Source organism: Fundulus heteroclitus, unplaced genomic scaffold (genome assembly GCF_011125445.2).
Source record: "Fundulus heteroclitus isolate FHET01 unplaced genomic scaffold, MU-UCD_Fhet_4.1 scaffold_79, whole genome shotgun sequence".
NCBI classification, from domain to species: Eukaryota; Metazoa; Chordata; class Actinopteri; order Cyprinodontiformes; family Fundulidae; genus Fundulus; species Fundulus heteroclitus.
In genome coordinates, this window is record NW_023397241.1 from 457,915 (window position 1) to 474,396 (window position 16,482).

Consider the following 16,482-nt stretch of genomic DNA (forward strand, 5'->3'; position numbering starts at 1 on the left):
AAGACGAAGGAGATCATCGTCGACTTCAGGAAGAACCGGCCGCACCACGCTCCACTGCTCATCAACATCTCAGCTGTGGAAGTGGTCAGCAGCCCCAAATTCCTGGGGGTGCACATCACAGACCCCTCACCTGGTCTGTGAACACCACGTCACTGGTGAAGAGGGCACAGAAGCGCTTGTACTTCCTGCGGAAGATGAGGAGAGCCCGCCTGCCTCCGCCCATCCTCATGACCTTCTACAGAAGCACCATAGAGAGCAGTCTGACTAGCTGTCTCTCTGTGTAGTGTGGAGGCTGCAGTGCTTCCGACTGGAATAACGTGAGGAGAGTGGTGAGGACAGCAGAAGGGATCATCGGGGCTCCTCTTCCCTCCATAAAAGACATTTTATCTCAGCGCTGCGTGTCCCGAGCCCGTAACATCATCAGTGACCCCTCACACCCCCACCATGGACTGTTCTCCCTGCTGCCTTCTGGGAAGAGGTTCCACAGCATCCGCTGCAGGTCCACCAGGTTCTCAATTCAATTCAATTCAGTTTTATTTATATAGCGCCAAATCATGAAACATGTCATCTCAAGGCACTTTACAAAATCAAGTTCAATCATATTATACAGATTGGGTCAGATTATACAGATTGGTCAAAAATGTCCTATATAAGGAAACCAGTTGATTGCATCAAAGTCCCGACAAGCAGCATTCACTCCTGGGGAACCGTAGAGCCACAGGGAGAGTCGTCTGCATTGTACATGGCTTTGCTGCAATCCCTCATACTGAGCAAGCATGAAGCGACAGTGGGAAGAAAAACTCCCCATTAACGGGAAGGAAAACCTCTGGCAGAACCGGAGGTTTTGTTTTTCTGCAAAAGCTTTTTCCCTGTTGCCATCAGACTGTTGAACTGCTGAACTATAAAATATAAACTCTGCACAACATTCGCATATTTGCACATTTGCATCACTGCATCTCTATCTAGCATTACAAGTGTGCCGAACTCTTAGTTTCTAAATGCATTCTTGCACAAATGCCCTTTGCACGATCAATTCTGCACATACAAGTAGTTTTAAAAATAGTCACCTGTACACTGTGATTTTCTCCTGCATTGTTTACATTTCAATTGTTTACTTTTAAATCACTGCTGCACCTTATACTGTCATTTAATTTACTGTAATTAACAAGCTGTGTTAGGGCTGGACGATATAGAAAAAAAAAGCTTAAAAAGCTTAATAAAAATGCATATTGATCCATATCGATAATTATTGAAAATATTTAAAACCATATTTTATGTGCAGCTCTGCCTGGACATTTTATGATATTGCTAAATTATTTAATTGTAATAAAGAACACAAACACAGAATTCCAATTAAATCTTTATTTAACCAATTTTTTTAACCATAACAGAATTTTTTAAAAGAAAAATAACTTAAGAGACCTGAGTTATGTTATTAAATACTGACAAAGAATAAACTAAAGTGACCAGAAAAATAACCAAAATAAATATAACAAATAAATTAATAGAATAGCCTATTTAGGTGGGAATAGTACACTAGTTACTCCTCATTCTATTTCTAGTCAATTGAGAGGCTGACGCAGGGCTGAGGTCCGAGGTTGTGGCGTGGGAAGACGCAGACTGCAGCTCATTTTGCACTGATTCCCTGCACTCGTCACACAATTTAGGGAGCGCTGTTAGAGAAAGACCTGCGTCCTGAAACTTTATATCGCGGTTTAAAAGTGGCGAGTAGTTGTTTGAAGCCAGGTTTTTCAACTGCAGACAACAGCAGCAATATCTATCACTATGAAGGACGTTACTGCATGCGTGATGTCTTTATGCCGCCATTTTGTCATTTTATCACAAAGAAGGGAGCCCAGTTTAGCTTGCTGTACCTGCTTTGTTTTGGAAGAAGTTCCAGAAGATTCCTAAGAAGACGCAGAGCGGCAACGGGGCTGCACAGCTCGCGCTGCTGCGGGAGTAAGCGGGTTACGTGATGAAACAAGTTGGTTGCGTTACCAGACTTTGTTTTTACCGGTTCCTTGCCAGTTTTAAAAATCACTGAGGTTTATTTCTGTCAGACTGGCGAACGAGCAAAACCCCGTTTTGGGACCGTTTCCTCCGCTGCTCCTTGCTGCGACATATTCACGTGCTCTGTGTTGTGGTTTGAGAGGGCAGCGCTTTGTGACGTCGTGCCTGGGTCCGCAATTACGATTGGTTCAGAGGAAGTAGTGACTGTAGCATCAACAAATGTGATAGGCTAAAAGGAAGGAAGAAAAACTGTTTATATATAGAACTTTTATGGACCATTTTTTTTCCTATCGCGTCACACGTCTATCGATCAATATATATTGTTATTGAATTATCGTCCAGCCCTAAGCTGTGCGCAACGAAATTTTGTTCTGTACGCACTCTGTGCATACAAAATGACAAAGTTGTTTAAGTCTAAGTCTAATCTTAAAACTAGGCTGTCTGTCCGTGATGTTTCAGTAAAAGTAGCATGTAAAATGGAAATATTTAGATGGACATACATTTTTTATGAATGTACTTTGTTAATAGAAATACAATAAAAAACATGTATTGGACTGTTTGACAGTTGTTTTTGAAACAGCATTCCAGGAACACAAAAGAAAGATGCATTTACTGCAGGGACCTGTGTGCTGTAGGTTTGTGGTTTGGGGGGGGGTCTATCTTTACCTATTCCAAGGGAAGGCTCACATTCAATGAATTTGAAAACCCCTGACTTAGAAGATTTACTAAATTTGTTGCCAACGTCTCTTTTCTCTGCCAATGTTAACTTTGACAATATCCTGATGCATCTCTTCTGAAACCAAACTCTTTTCCTCCTTATGTCCATTACATATTTAACAATGAGGTCCTGAATTTATAGTCATCATGTAGATTACAAAATTATGGTTAGTTTGATTATTAAATATTTTTTCTGCCCAGCTTGTTTTGAAATGAACAAAAAAATCTTGAATTACCCCTAACAGCAGTTGCCAGGCTCCCCGTGTAAACCAGTATCCCATCCTCAGTGCGGCTGGTCGTAGAGAGACATTGGCTGCTCTTACAGTTGGACTGCTCACACAAACAAATGAAAACACAGAGAAAGAAACAACAGCTTACACCGACAGGTTTCATGTTGTATGACACAATCACCAATAAATCAACAGTGAAAAGGGAAAATAAACATTTTTAATCTGAAAACTGTCAACTGAAACTCAATTCAAAAGAGGCTGAAACTTCAGCAAATAACCTAAAGCTCTGTATAGCCTCTGTACTTTTAAGATCCTAATTCTAGTAGTATTCAACTAACCTTTGACACTTGAAGGCCAAACCACCCTCTAATAGCACAACATACAGGTGCAGACGCTGCAGATCATTGTGAAAGTTATTTGCAGCACTGCTTTGATCAACCTAACATCAACATTCATAAGACTAAAGAGTAAAAGAATTGGACTGTTTCTCAGGGGTCCAAAGTCTTCTCTTCAGCTGAAAGTAAATTATACATTTGATTTGGAAATCAAGGTCCCAGAGTCTGAAGGAAGATCTTAGGCTATGTTCACACTGCAGGTCTTTATGCTCCATTTAAACTTTTTGCTGTAATCATTATTATTTTGTTTTTTTTTTAGTTTATAGTACTATTAAATGTGACCACCATCATACGTATGTCTGAACGGTTCAAGATCACAAAGCAACCTGCATGCGCAGATAACAGAAGGAGTCACACAGCAGCACACCGTAAAGAAGTAATGGTGAATGTAATCGTTTCTAGAGGTTTTCAAGTTTTGTTGAAAAAAAAAAAAAAAAAAAAAAACAACTGGAAAAAAATAGAATAATGCGGTTACTGGCCGGCATCTCTCCTTACTGTTAGAAAGCTGTTGAGCAAGATTAAGACCACATCATAGCAAGACGTCGGGAGAAAGCAGCACAGCTTTAACAATCGTCCTTTATGGAGCGCTAACTGCTACAACTGGGTGTGGATTAGGGCAGCAACAACGAATCGATAAATTCGAAAAGACAATTAAAAGCATTGGCAATGAATTGGCAATGAACGACTTCCTGTTCATTGAGACAAGATGAATCATGACAAAACGCAAGCGCTACACGAAATCTGATGACCAGAAGGCGATCTCTGCATTTTTTGTTGCGTCTTTGGTGGTGACCACTGTCTGTGTAGCTGAGGATTTCCCCGACTTCACATGAACACACACTGCAGGGACCTGTGACATGGCATTTCTCAGGCATAAAAATAACACTGGGCTATATGGGCTGTGGATGATCTGTTCACAGCACTGTCCAGTCAGAGCTCAGTTAAACCCCACATTCTGCTGAGCCGTTTCTTTCATAGCTTGTAGCCATCAGTAATTACTGCTGTGGTTAGTGGTTACAGAGAAGCAGGAAGAGCGATCGGAGTTAGAAATAATTTTGGGTTAACCAGTGGTGAAAGTAAGCTGGTACTGCGTATGCAGGAGGCAAAGGGGGAGAGCAGCTGTCAGATAAAGCCTTCATTTAGAACCAGTCATGGATTCACGTTGGATCAGACAACAGATCCCCTAACCAGATTCTGTCTAAACACAACTTAGTCTGTTTATAAGTTTCTCTTTTATTCAGTCCAAATTGTTTCTGAACTACATGTGCTGTGTTTCTGTGCCTCAACGCTCTGCCCTCCCTTCCCTCAGAGCCAGGGAATTTTATCAGCAGCCAGACTTCAAAACGTGAACCACTACGTTTATTGTCCTTCCACCCGTAGAAAATTGTCCCAATTAAAATCAATAGGAGAGTTAGTTTTAACGACATAGAACCAGTGGTGCTTTGGTGGATTGCTGCGTCGCCTTGCGCTTGAATTCAGGTGTGCATACTTCAGTTACATGTAATTTACGTGTGTATGAGATTTATAAGACTTATAAAATTAGGAGGTTCAGCTCAGACCCGTCATTCCTCCTCTTCTCTCTAAAGGAGCCCTTTACAGTCTTTATTTATGCCTTTTTTCCACTGTTTATTACTCAGGCACAGCACATCAATGGAGGGGAAAAAAACTGCCCGCCTCACCGCCTCAAACCGGTATCATACCAGACGTTACCAAAAAAGATAAGTTAAAAAAAAAATCAAGGACATCAAGGGGCTCAAACAACATTAACTTTGTTGATATCCATGCTTTCCGCAATGCAGAAGTTTATTTTTAGAGCAACTATTTTCCTTTTTAGCGTCATAATAGTCTGTCTTGTGCCAAAAAAAGAAGGCTAAACACTGGTTTCTTATAAATGACTGCAAAGGGACGGGGTAAAGAGAGAAGAGGAAGAGGCCAAGAATGGAGCCTAGAGGCACTCTGCATGAGTGGTACTCTAATAAACTAAAATAAAAAAGCTGGTCTCATTCCTTAAACAAAGGAGTGTAACAACATGCTGAACAAGAACTTAAAACTACTTTATTCAGAGATTATTTGTACATTTGGGGTCTGTTTCATTTGATCTATTCATATGGGTGTATGTTGAAACAAAATATATTCTACAAGAATAAAGCAGACAGCTGGAATGGACTCGTGAAATGGAGTTTTGGTGGCAACAGACAGAATTTGTGGAGATGAGTGACAATCAGAACAAATCGTATTTTCGTCGGAAATCTGAAAACGACCACAGAGCCGTTCACTTGCTTAGAAGGTGCAATGAATGGAATGCTGTGAATGGACATCAAAGAGATGTGAAGCTCCTCATATTAGGCAGTTTTGGTATGTTGAAACAATCACGGGAGAACAGTTGTTTTTTTTCTGTTTTAACCCACAAACAGAACAATAACGTGTCGACACACCTCTTTCACTTTTTAACAAAAGTAAAACATCTCTACTTCCATGTCTAGTCGGTTGAAAATGAGACGGAGTTGACTGGATCCGCTCTTCCAGCGTCCAGTTGCCCTGACAGCAACTGGACGCTGTCACGTCCCCCCGGCGCACTGTGAGAATTAACATAATCTCACTCTTAACTTTCCATAAAGTTGAGAGGTCTGTCAATGACCTTTTGTGACATACTTGTGGAGGGTGTCTTGCCTGACAACTGTCAGATTCGCAGTCTTCTCTATGGTTGGGTAGTCCGAAAAGGGGGGTAGTCCACCCCGCAATAAGTTTATTTTAGATGACTTTCACTTTTCAAACTTAAATAAATTACATCCTTGACATTTTTATTTACTATGATGGATCTGGACTAGAAATGTGTATAGTTCTAACATGCTGAATATGTGCTCTATGACTGAGACTACATAAATAACACCAACAGCGCGTGCCAAGCGGTCAAAAAGAACCAGCTAATAGCAGCATGGAGTGCGGGGTCAGCGAGTGAGTTACCTTGCTGAGGATGGGAGCAGACCTGCGAAATGTCAGAAGCGTCACGTTATGCCTCGGTGCAGTAAAACAAGAAAAGGAAAACTGCATTGAAGGACGGGACACAGACCGGTAAGCACACTGAACCAACCTGACCAGCATAGTTACAGAAAACGCAGCTTGTTTTACTGAGACGCTGACTGCTTTACCGGAAGCACTTCTTCTTCTTCTTCTTCTTCTTCTTCTTCTTCTTCTTTAGGATTTAACGGCAGCTTGCATCCATTGTTGTTGCATTACTGCCATCTATTGGATCCTAATATATATCCTTCAAATCCTCATCATGATCCCCGAATTTTTGAAAAAACGAAAAATCTTCTTCTTCCCCTCAATACTATTTAACTTTTCAGCCACATTCTCAAATTTCAATTCCCCATTAACACCTAATTCTGTTTTTAATAATGTTCTTTGATTTACATATTTTCTCCAACTAATAAAAACGTGTTCCATTGTTTCTACATTTCCACACTAACTACAAAAACCAATAAGATGTTTCCCCATCTTAAAAAGAGTGCCATTTAATAAACTGTGACCGGTTCTTATTCTATTAATAATTATCTCCTCCCTCCTGTTTATTCCTCTAATCCTTGTCACATCAACTGTTTTTTTGTATCCTATACAACTGCCTTCCGTTTATTTCATTATCCCATCTAATTTTCCATATCTTCTTGCTTTCTGTCCAAACTATACTTTTGCCTTCAGATTTTGATAACTTTACTGGCATATCAATGTCTTCTTTTTTAATAACCTCCTTAGCCAACCTATCTGCTCTTTACTTTCCCAAAATGCCTACATGAGCAGGAGTCCAAAATAATATTACATTTTTATTTTGTTCACATATTCTATAATAAACAGCCATAATCTCATATAATATATTTTGATGATTCTTCGTACATCCCTTTTTATACTTAATAATGCAGATAATGAATCACTACAAATTATTATTTTATTTATATTTGTATCCTCCACCCATTCTAAAGCTAATAATATAGCACATAATTCTACCGCATATATACCAAGCTAATTAGATGTTCTTTTTGAAATATAAATTTTTAATTCAGGAATCATTACAGCTACACTAGTTACTTCATTTTTTGGATTTTTCGAACCATCAGTATAAATTTGAAAATAATCATTATATTTAATCTGTATTTGATTATAAAATTCTTGGCAGATATCTATTATATTTCTTTTCTTAATATTTAATAATGATCTATCTATATTAATATATTTCCATATACATGTAGGTTTCAAAGGCCAAAATACTGTTGGACTGAATTCTTTGTTATATACATTAAAAAGCACTTCTTCTTCTTCGTCTTCGTCTTTTTATGGTGTTTCTTGGCCGTTGACAAAAAACGTTAGGTTAGCATTACCGCCACTTACTGGTATGGAGGGTGAAAAAAAATAATCGTGATTAATTGCATAATTTCCATAGTTAACGCGAGATTAATCGCAAATTAATCGCTTATTTTATCTTTTTATTTCTGATAGTGTAAAATGCTATTTTGGGCATTTTGATATGCAATTTTGCAATAAATGACACTACTAAACTTACCCTTTCCTAAATATTTTTAAACTATCCTCATATATTTCTCTTTTTCATACTTATGACATTCTAATATAACATGCTCTGTTGTTCCATGTTTTTTACAATGATCACATTTACTGGTATTATGCTTTTGTATTTTAAAAAGTGTATAATTAAGTCCTGTATGTCCAAATCATAGTCTTGCCATTATTCTTTCCTCCTTTCTATTTAATAACAATAATTGAACTTTTGAACTCACAATGGAGAAATTCACTTCTGCATCTTAACCCATCCCGTTGAGGAGCAGTGGGCTGCCACTGTGCAGCGCATGGTGAGCAATCGGGGGATAAGGATCTTGCTCAGGGACCCAGAGTGCTAACCTGACGCCGCCAGATAGATTTGCTTCATCTGCGAGTGAAACCTTGAAAGCTCGCGAGATCAGGATGGTCTCACGAAGCTACCAGAGTGCAGGCTGTGGGGATTGAACTGGGTACTTGCAACCTTCTCAGAGCGCAAGCGCGCTGCTCTAACCAGTAGGCCACCACTCCCCTTATTGATTTTGAATAGCCTTCTTTGCCATGTTATCTGCCATCTCATTTATGTAACTCCAACATGTGCGGGTGCCCACACAAATGTAACTGTTAAACCATATCCTGTACTCTATACCACTGGCATAGCCAGAAATTACTTTTTGGCTGGACCTAATAAAAATGGGTCAGCCAAATAATTAGAATTGAAAATAGGTTTATTTTTAAGGTCACTATAGAGAAGATACAGGCTGAGGGGAAGGGGAAAATACCTTCTCTGTTCAAGTGAACATCCTTGAATTGACAGCAAAAAATAAATAAAATCAAGACCCATCACCTGTAAAATGATTTAGAGCCACAAGCAAGGCAGAGTAGCTTCTGGATCATTTAATCTGCGACAGCCTGTCCTAGTCATTGTTTCCTTTTCTGAACACAATATCGCTCAGAAACGGCTGTCGTTGCTTCATCGGTCCAGACACCCAGGACAAACAAAAATGTTTTTTTAATGAATGGAAAACTTCTGCTATTTTCTTTTCTTTAATACTGAGACTGGCAAGTGTCAGCAGGTATGAAAAATAAAATTAAAAAAAGGCAGGTTAAAATCCATGCTCATGCTTTACTAAACCATGGGCACGTTTTTGGAATCTGTGCAATTCAATTTCAATTCAATTAAATTTTATTTATATAGCGTCAAATTATGACGCTATATAAATAAAATTTATATAGCGTCATAATTTGTATAATCTGACCCATACACAGATTGGGTCAGATTATACAGATTGGTCAAAAATGTCCTATATAAGGAAACCAGTTGATTGCATCAAAGTCCCGACAAGCAGCATTCACTCCTGGGGAACCGTAGAGCCACAGGGAGAGTCGTCTGCATTGTACATGGCTTTGCAGCAATCCCTCATACTGAGCAAGCATAAAGCAACAGCGGAAAGAAAAACTCCCCATTAGCGGGAAGGAAAAACCTCCAGCAGAACCAGGCTCAGTATGAACGGTCATCTGCCTCGACCGACTGGGGGTTAGAAAAAAGAGCAGAGACACAGTAAAAGAGACAATAAAAAGCACAGAAGCACACATTGATCCAATAATCTGTTTTACATTAGATGGTAATAGCGGGTGATCTGTCTTCCCTGATGATGTCACAGTTAACAGAACGTCGGACCAGGTGTACCTTCTATGAAGAGAAAAGAGAGAGAGCAAAAAGTAAAAAGCTGAAATGACGACAAGCGATGGAAAACTGGAGAACAGTAGAACTCAGTAGAGTGAGAAAAATAGGCCCCGATGTCCTCCAGCAGCCTAGGCCTATAGCAGCACAACTATAGAGGTAGCTCAGGGTAACATGAGCCACTCTGACTATAAGCTTTGTCAAAAACGAACGTCTTAAGATTAGTCTTAAAAGTAGACACGGCGTCTGCCTCACGGACCAAAACTGGGAGTTGGTTCCACAGGAGAGGAGCCTGATAGCTAAAGGATCTGCCTCCTATTCTACTTTTAGAGACTCTAAATTACTAAATGGTGCTCTTAATTTCTGCAATATGCAAGCGTTTGGACATATGGCCCACACCTGCAATGCAAATTCTGTGGAAATGTCATATTTAACGTTAAAGCACTACACCTCACAACTTGTAATATGACTTATTTTACACTAGGTTTAAAATGGCAAAGGTGTGGGCCCTGCATCTGACAGGTGTCACTGAGTAATCTACGTAAATAGATTGCCAAACAGAGCGCACATTTTATCAAACTGTGTACACAGATTCCAGAAACTGAGAGCACAGTTTATTAAAGTGTGAGCACAGATTTCGACCTGCTTAATTTATTTTTTACCCGCTGACAGTTTCTGGACTTCATACTTTAGTTAAACACAATATTACATGCTTCAAGTGCTGTGACAAGTGCCGTAGGCCAGTTTGTCTCCCAATCTGAACACTGCATCACAGGCCTTCAGCAGGGACCGCGCCGAGCTGTCCATCCATGGATTCTGGTTACAAAATACTCTGATTGTCTTTGTGGGTAAGACAGCATCAGCACAGAGTGAATATAAGAAAGCATTGTTAATTATAATTCTCTAGATCAGCATCCTCTTTTAATACATCTTTCTCAGCAGAAAACAAACAAACAAAAAACTGTTCACTGCTCCTCCCTACTGTAAGCATGTCCCACACAGTGCAATACAGGATATTCAGACAACGCCTGTAGGCCACTCGTGCTTAGATGTGTGTCCATATTTATAATGAAAGTATCAGGAATATATGTCCTTATTTGCTGTTGTTTCTTAAGATTCTGCTCCATCTCATTTCCAACCATCTACATGTAAAAATCAGGGGCGGATTTAGGAAATTTGGGGGCCTAGGCGAAGAAAGGCATGGGGCCCTCTGAAATGTGAAGACAACACATAAAACAGACCCATTATACAGATAAAAAAATTTTTATAGAATAGACATACATTATTTTTTCTACCTTTTGTCCCTTTTCTTGTTGTTTTCCTCTGTTTTCTTGTGTCTCTTTTTCTAGTAGACAAGCCATGATCTGCTTATCTGTTCTCCATTTTTCATTTGATGAAATAATAACTGGATATAAATCTGCGCCCGTTTCCATTTCTTGGCAAGATCCTGTTCTTCACCTGTAGCGGTCCTCTCAGTACTATTGAGCAGCGTGATTGGCCAGAGCTTGGTCATCTTCAGGAAGTACACTGTGCTGACTGCTTACCAGCAGAGTGGATGATGCTGGACTCTCACAGTCTGGTGGAACAACATCATTATTAAAGCCTGACTGCATAATCGGGGCCCCCAAGAACTACCATTAGGCGAAACTTTATTTTCGCCTAATGGTAGTTTCTAATGGTAGAAAAGGGCAAGTTTTTGCCCTTTTCGTGCAAGAATTTTTTGGATCGAGCCGAGTTTCAGCTCAATCCTGCGTCTTGCGTTGTGTAGCATACAGGGGGTAACGAGGGACGGTTCACCTCTCACGACCACCTCCCCATCAGGAATCGGGCGGTTGGTTGGAAATCAAACATGTTTAAAATTCAGTCAGCCCTCGTGAGTGATCGTGAGCGATCGCGAGTGCGTCCTGCTGTTGAAGCAGAGTTACGACCGTCTACGAGCCGATTTCCACTGACCTGTACCTTCTATGAAGAGAAAAGAAAGAGAACAAAAAGCTGAAATGATGACAATCAATGCAAATTGGAGAACAGAAGAACTCAGTAGAGTGAAAAAATAGGCCCTGATGTCCTCCAGTAGCCTAAGCCTATAGCAGCACGAGGGTAACCTAAGCCACTCTAACTATAAGCTTTGTCAAAAAGGAAAGTTTTAAGCATAGTCTTAAAAGTAGACAGGGTGTCTGCCTCACGGACCAAAACTGGGAGTTGGTTCCACAGGAGAGGAGCCTGATAGCTAAAGGATCTGCCTCCCATTCTACTTTTAGAGACTCTAGGAACCACCAGCAGACCTGCGGTCTGAGAGCGAAGTGCTCTGTTAGGAACATACGGGGTAATCAGAGCTCTGATATATGATATATGATTATTAAGGGCTTTATACGTTAGAAGAAGAATTTTAAATTCTATTCTTGATTTAACAGGAAGCCAATGAAGGGAAGCTAAAATTGGAGAAATATGATCCCTCTTGTTGATTTTCATCAGAACTCTTGCTGCAGCATTTTGGATCAGCTGAAGGCTTTGAACTGCATTTTGTGGACTTCCTGATAGTAAAGAATTACAATAGTCCAGCCTTGAAGTAACAAATGCATGGACCAGTTTTTCAGCATCACTCCTGGACAGAATGTTTCTAATTTTGGCGATATTCCGGAGGTGAAAAAAGGAAACTCTGGAAACCTGTTTAATATGGGATTTAAATGACATGTCTTGGTCAAAAATAACACCAAGATTTTTTACTTTATTACCAGAGGCCAGGTTAATGCCACCCAGATTAAGTGATTGGTTAAGAAGTTTATTTTTTGAGGACTCTGGCCCAAAGATTAAAACTTCGGTCTTGTCAGAATTTAGATGCAGGAAATTTAAAGTCATCCAGCTTTTGATGTCATCAAGACATGACTGCAGTCGAAGTAATTGATTGGATTCATCAGGATTTATGGATAAATATAGCTGAGTATCATCAGCATAACAGTGGAAATTAATCCCATGCTGTCTGATAATTTTGCCTATCGGAAGCATATATATATAGTAAAGAGAATTGGTCCAAGGACTGAACCCTGTGGTACTCCACAGGTGACCCTAGAGTTTGAGGAAGATTTATTATTAACATGAACAAATTGGAATCTGTCTGACAGATAAGATTTAAACCAGCCTAATGCTTTCCCCTTAATCCCTACAGTATGTTCAAGTCTTTGTAGGAGAATATTGTGATCAACTGTATCAAACGCAGCACTGAGATCTAACAGGACAAGTATAGACACAAGTCCATTATCTGAGGCCATGAGAATATCATTAGTGACCTTCACCAGAGCTGTTTCAGTGCTATGATGAGCTCTGAAGCCTGACTGAAACTCCTCAAGTAGGTCATTACTTTGTAAATGTTCACAAAGTTGATTAGCAACTACTTTCTCAAGAATTTTAGATAAGAAAAGAAGATTAGATATAGGTCTGTAATTTACTAACTCATCTTGATCAAGAGAAGGTTTCTTAAGTAAAGGTTTAATAACAGCTACTTTCAAAACCTGTGGTACATATCCATTTACTAAGGATAGATTAATCATGTCTAAAATAGTGCCACTGATCAAAGGGAATATGTCCTTAAACAACTTGGTTGGGATTGGGTCTAACATATAGGTAGAAGGTTTAGATGAAGCTAAAATTTTAGATAGCTCAGAAAGCTCTACTGCTTCTAAACAGTTCAAACACTGCGCAGATTCTAAAGATTCCTCCAATGCTGCCTCACTTACTGAGGACGAGGTAATCATGTTTGGGAGGATGCCAATTATTTTATTTTTAATGGCATCAATTTTATTTATGAAGAATCCCATAAAATCATTACTACTAAGAGCTAAGGGAATGGATGGATCAACGGAGCTATGACTCTTTGTAAGTTTGGCAACTGTACTGAAGAGAAATCTAGGATTATTTTTATTCTCTTCAATTAATGATGAAAAATATGCTGCTCTAACTCTGCGGAGGGTCTTGTTATACAACAATAGTCTGTCCCTCCAGATTAAGTAGGATTCCTCTTGGTGTGTAGAGCGCCATTTTCTCTCCAATTTCCTAACATTGTGCTTCAAGGAACGCAGCTCTGAATTAAACCAAGGAGCCAGCTTCCTGTGAATAATCACCTTCTTTTTCAAGGGAGCTACATTGTCTAATGCAGAACGCAATGAGGAAGTCACATTGTTAGCAAAGGTATCGATTTGTGAATGGGAAGAAACAGCAATGCTGCCATCTACAGGGCATTTCTGCAATACTGAGGATATTAAAAAGGGGACAGACTCTTTAAGTTTTGATACAGCATTATCCGATAAAAATCTACTATAATGGAACCCTCTTTTGGGGGTGGAGAATTCAGTTAGATTAAACTCAAATGTTATTAAAAAATGATCAGACAGGACAGGGTTGTGAGAGAATACTGTTAATTCTTCACAATCAATGCCATATGTCAGGACAAGGTCTAAAGTATGGAGCCGAGAGTGCGTCGGTTCATGCACATTTTGAGCAAAACCAATTGAATCTAGGATAGTTTTAAAGGCTACACTAAGGTTATCACATTCAGTGTCAACATGGATGTTAAAATCACCCACTATAATAACCTTATCAGTATTTAACACCAAATCAGATAAGAACTCTGACAACTCATCCAAAAACTGAGTGTAAGGGCCTGGTGGACGATACAAAACAACAAACAGAAGAGGTTTTATTGCTTTGCAGTTTGGATGAGGGAAACTGAGGGTTAAATGTTCAAAAGAACTGTAATTATTAGTTGGCCTGGGACTAATTAATAAATCAGACTGAAAGATAGTTGCCACTCCTCCTCCTCTTCCCACAGATCTGGGAATGTGGAAATTTGAATAACTGGAGGGGGTTGACTCATTTATACTAACGTAGTCCTCTTGTAGCCAGGTTTCTGTGAGACAAAACAAATCAATCTGATTATCAGAAATCAATTCATTAACTAACAAAGTCTTTGGAGGGAGAGACCTTATATTTAATAGACCACATTTTATTATTTTATTTTTAGGTTCAAGGTGAACCATATTGATTTTTATTAGGTTTTTATGATTTGTTCCTTTTAGATCAGTTTTTGATCTGTTAAGTTTTGGCCGTGGGAAAGACACCGTCTCAATAGGATAATGGGTGGGTAACAGTACAGAAGCTGCAGAGAGGTGTGTTAAACTACGGCTCTGCTTCCTGGTCTGGACCCTGGGTTGTCAGCATTTAGGAGAACTAATAAATCCGGCCAGATTCCTAGAAAGAAGAGCTGCACCATCCAAAGTAGGATGGATGCCGTCTCTCCGGATCAGACCAGGTTTTCCCCAGAAAGTTCTCCAGTTATCAATGTAGCCCACGTCGTTTTCTGGACACCACCTAGACAACCAGCGGTTGAATGATGACATGCGGCTAAACATGTCATCACTGGTCAGATCAGGCAGGGGACCAGAGAAAATTACAGAGTCCGACATAGTTTTAGCAAACTCACAAACCGAAGCAACACCAACTTTGGTGACCTCTGATCGGCGTGACCGGGTGTCATTACCGCCAGCGTGAATAACAATTTTGCGGTATTTACGCTTATCCTTAGCCAGTAGTTTTAGGTAGGATTCTATGTCGCCTGTTCTGGCCCCTGGTAGGCATTTAACTATGGTCCCTGGTTTCTTTAGTGCCACATTTCTCATTATGGAGCTGCCAATAATTAAGGTCGGCTCCTCGGCGAGATTGTCGCTCAGAGGGGAAAATTTATTAGAAACGCAGATGGGTTGGTGGTGATCTGGGGTCTGTAATCTAGAGCTATGCTTCCTACGAACTGTCACCCAGCCAGCCTGGTTACCAGGCTGCTCGGGTGCTACTGCTTTAGGTTCGCTACGTGAAGTTACTCTATGCGGCTCCGCGCTAGCAAAAGAGCGGCTATCAGCTGGTTTTTCAACAGCACGGAGCCGGGTCTCCAATTCTGACACCCTCGCCTCCAAAGCTACAAAAACACTACATTTATTACATGTACCATCATCACTAAAGGAGGCAGAGGAATAACTGAACATCTGACACAGAGAGCAGCAGATAGGAGACTTAGTCAGAGACGGAGAAGCCATTATGAGGCTAAGGCTTGGCTAGCGCTAGGCTAACGCTAGGCTAAAGCTAGGCTAACGCCCTATTATCACGCCAAAGAACAAACCGTGTGAAACACGAGGAGTTCCCAAACGTGATGAGCAGCCACAGACAATGTTTTAAAAGTGCTTATGTTTGGAAACAGATGTTACAGCAAAGAGGTTTAAAGATAAAAAGCGAGAGAGCCTGGAGCAAAGCTCCGTCGTTCACACAGCAACAACAGGAAGTGACACAATACGCCTTACCGGAAACAGGAAGTCCGCGAGTAGCTAGTAGCTCTGATTTGCTCTGGGCGATGAGAGATTTCTCCCAGGTGCTGGCTTGTGCGTCTTTCTGGCCCTGTGAGGGCCTATCGTGGTTCAGGCCAGTCTCTCTCTCCTCCTTTCTCCACTTCTCAAAACCACTTCCTAGACACAGTTGACCTCTGCATAATGCAGAGTTCAGCATGGCACTTTTCTTTTAGGTGTTGGGCTGGTGCACCAAAGGTCGGAGGTTCGCATCCCACTGGGGGTACCCAATATTATTATTTTTTTTACAAGTAACAAATAAATAATTTGAACAACTGATATAAATGAATGAATGATGAAAAAATTGCAACAGCAAGAACTACTGCTCATTAGCAGGCGCAATATGGACTTTTCAGCTCTGCAGCGTCTCACATCAAAAAACGACAAAGTTTTCCTGAAGTTTTTTTTAAATCTATTTTTCACTGGACTTTTTCTTCCAAAACTGCACTGCGTTGCTGCGCAATAGCACACATGAGTTTCTGGACCTTCGGAGCTATAACAGTGATACATTTATCGCC

The 16,482-nt window shown here is 40.2% G+C and overlaps 1 protein-coding gene across 2 annotated transcripts in view; it reads right to left on the reverse strand.

Moving 5' to 3' along the window:
* Positions 1-6,532, reverse strand: part of tmem70 (transmembrane protein 70) — a 36,104-nt gene extending 29,572 nt beyond the window's left edge. The window contains exons 1-3 of one of the 2 annotated variants that reach the window (XM_021313002.2): positions 6,444-6,527; positions 6,317-6,338; positions 2,964-3,057 (exon numbers count right to left, since the gene is read on the reverse strand). In XM_021313002.2, the coding sequence (XP_021168677.1) occupies positions 2,964-3,057; positions 6,317-6,338; positions 6,444-6,454 (127 nt within the window). In that variant the 5' untranslated portion in view covers positions 6,455-6,527. Of the gene's footprint in view, positions 1-2,963; positions 3,058-6,316 lie in introns of both variants that reach the window. The other variant, XM_012856662.3, reaches the window with a different exon arrangement.
* Between the last annotated feature and the right edge of the window lie 9,950 nt (positions 6,533-16,482).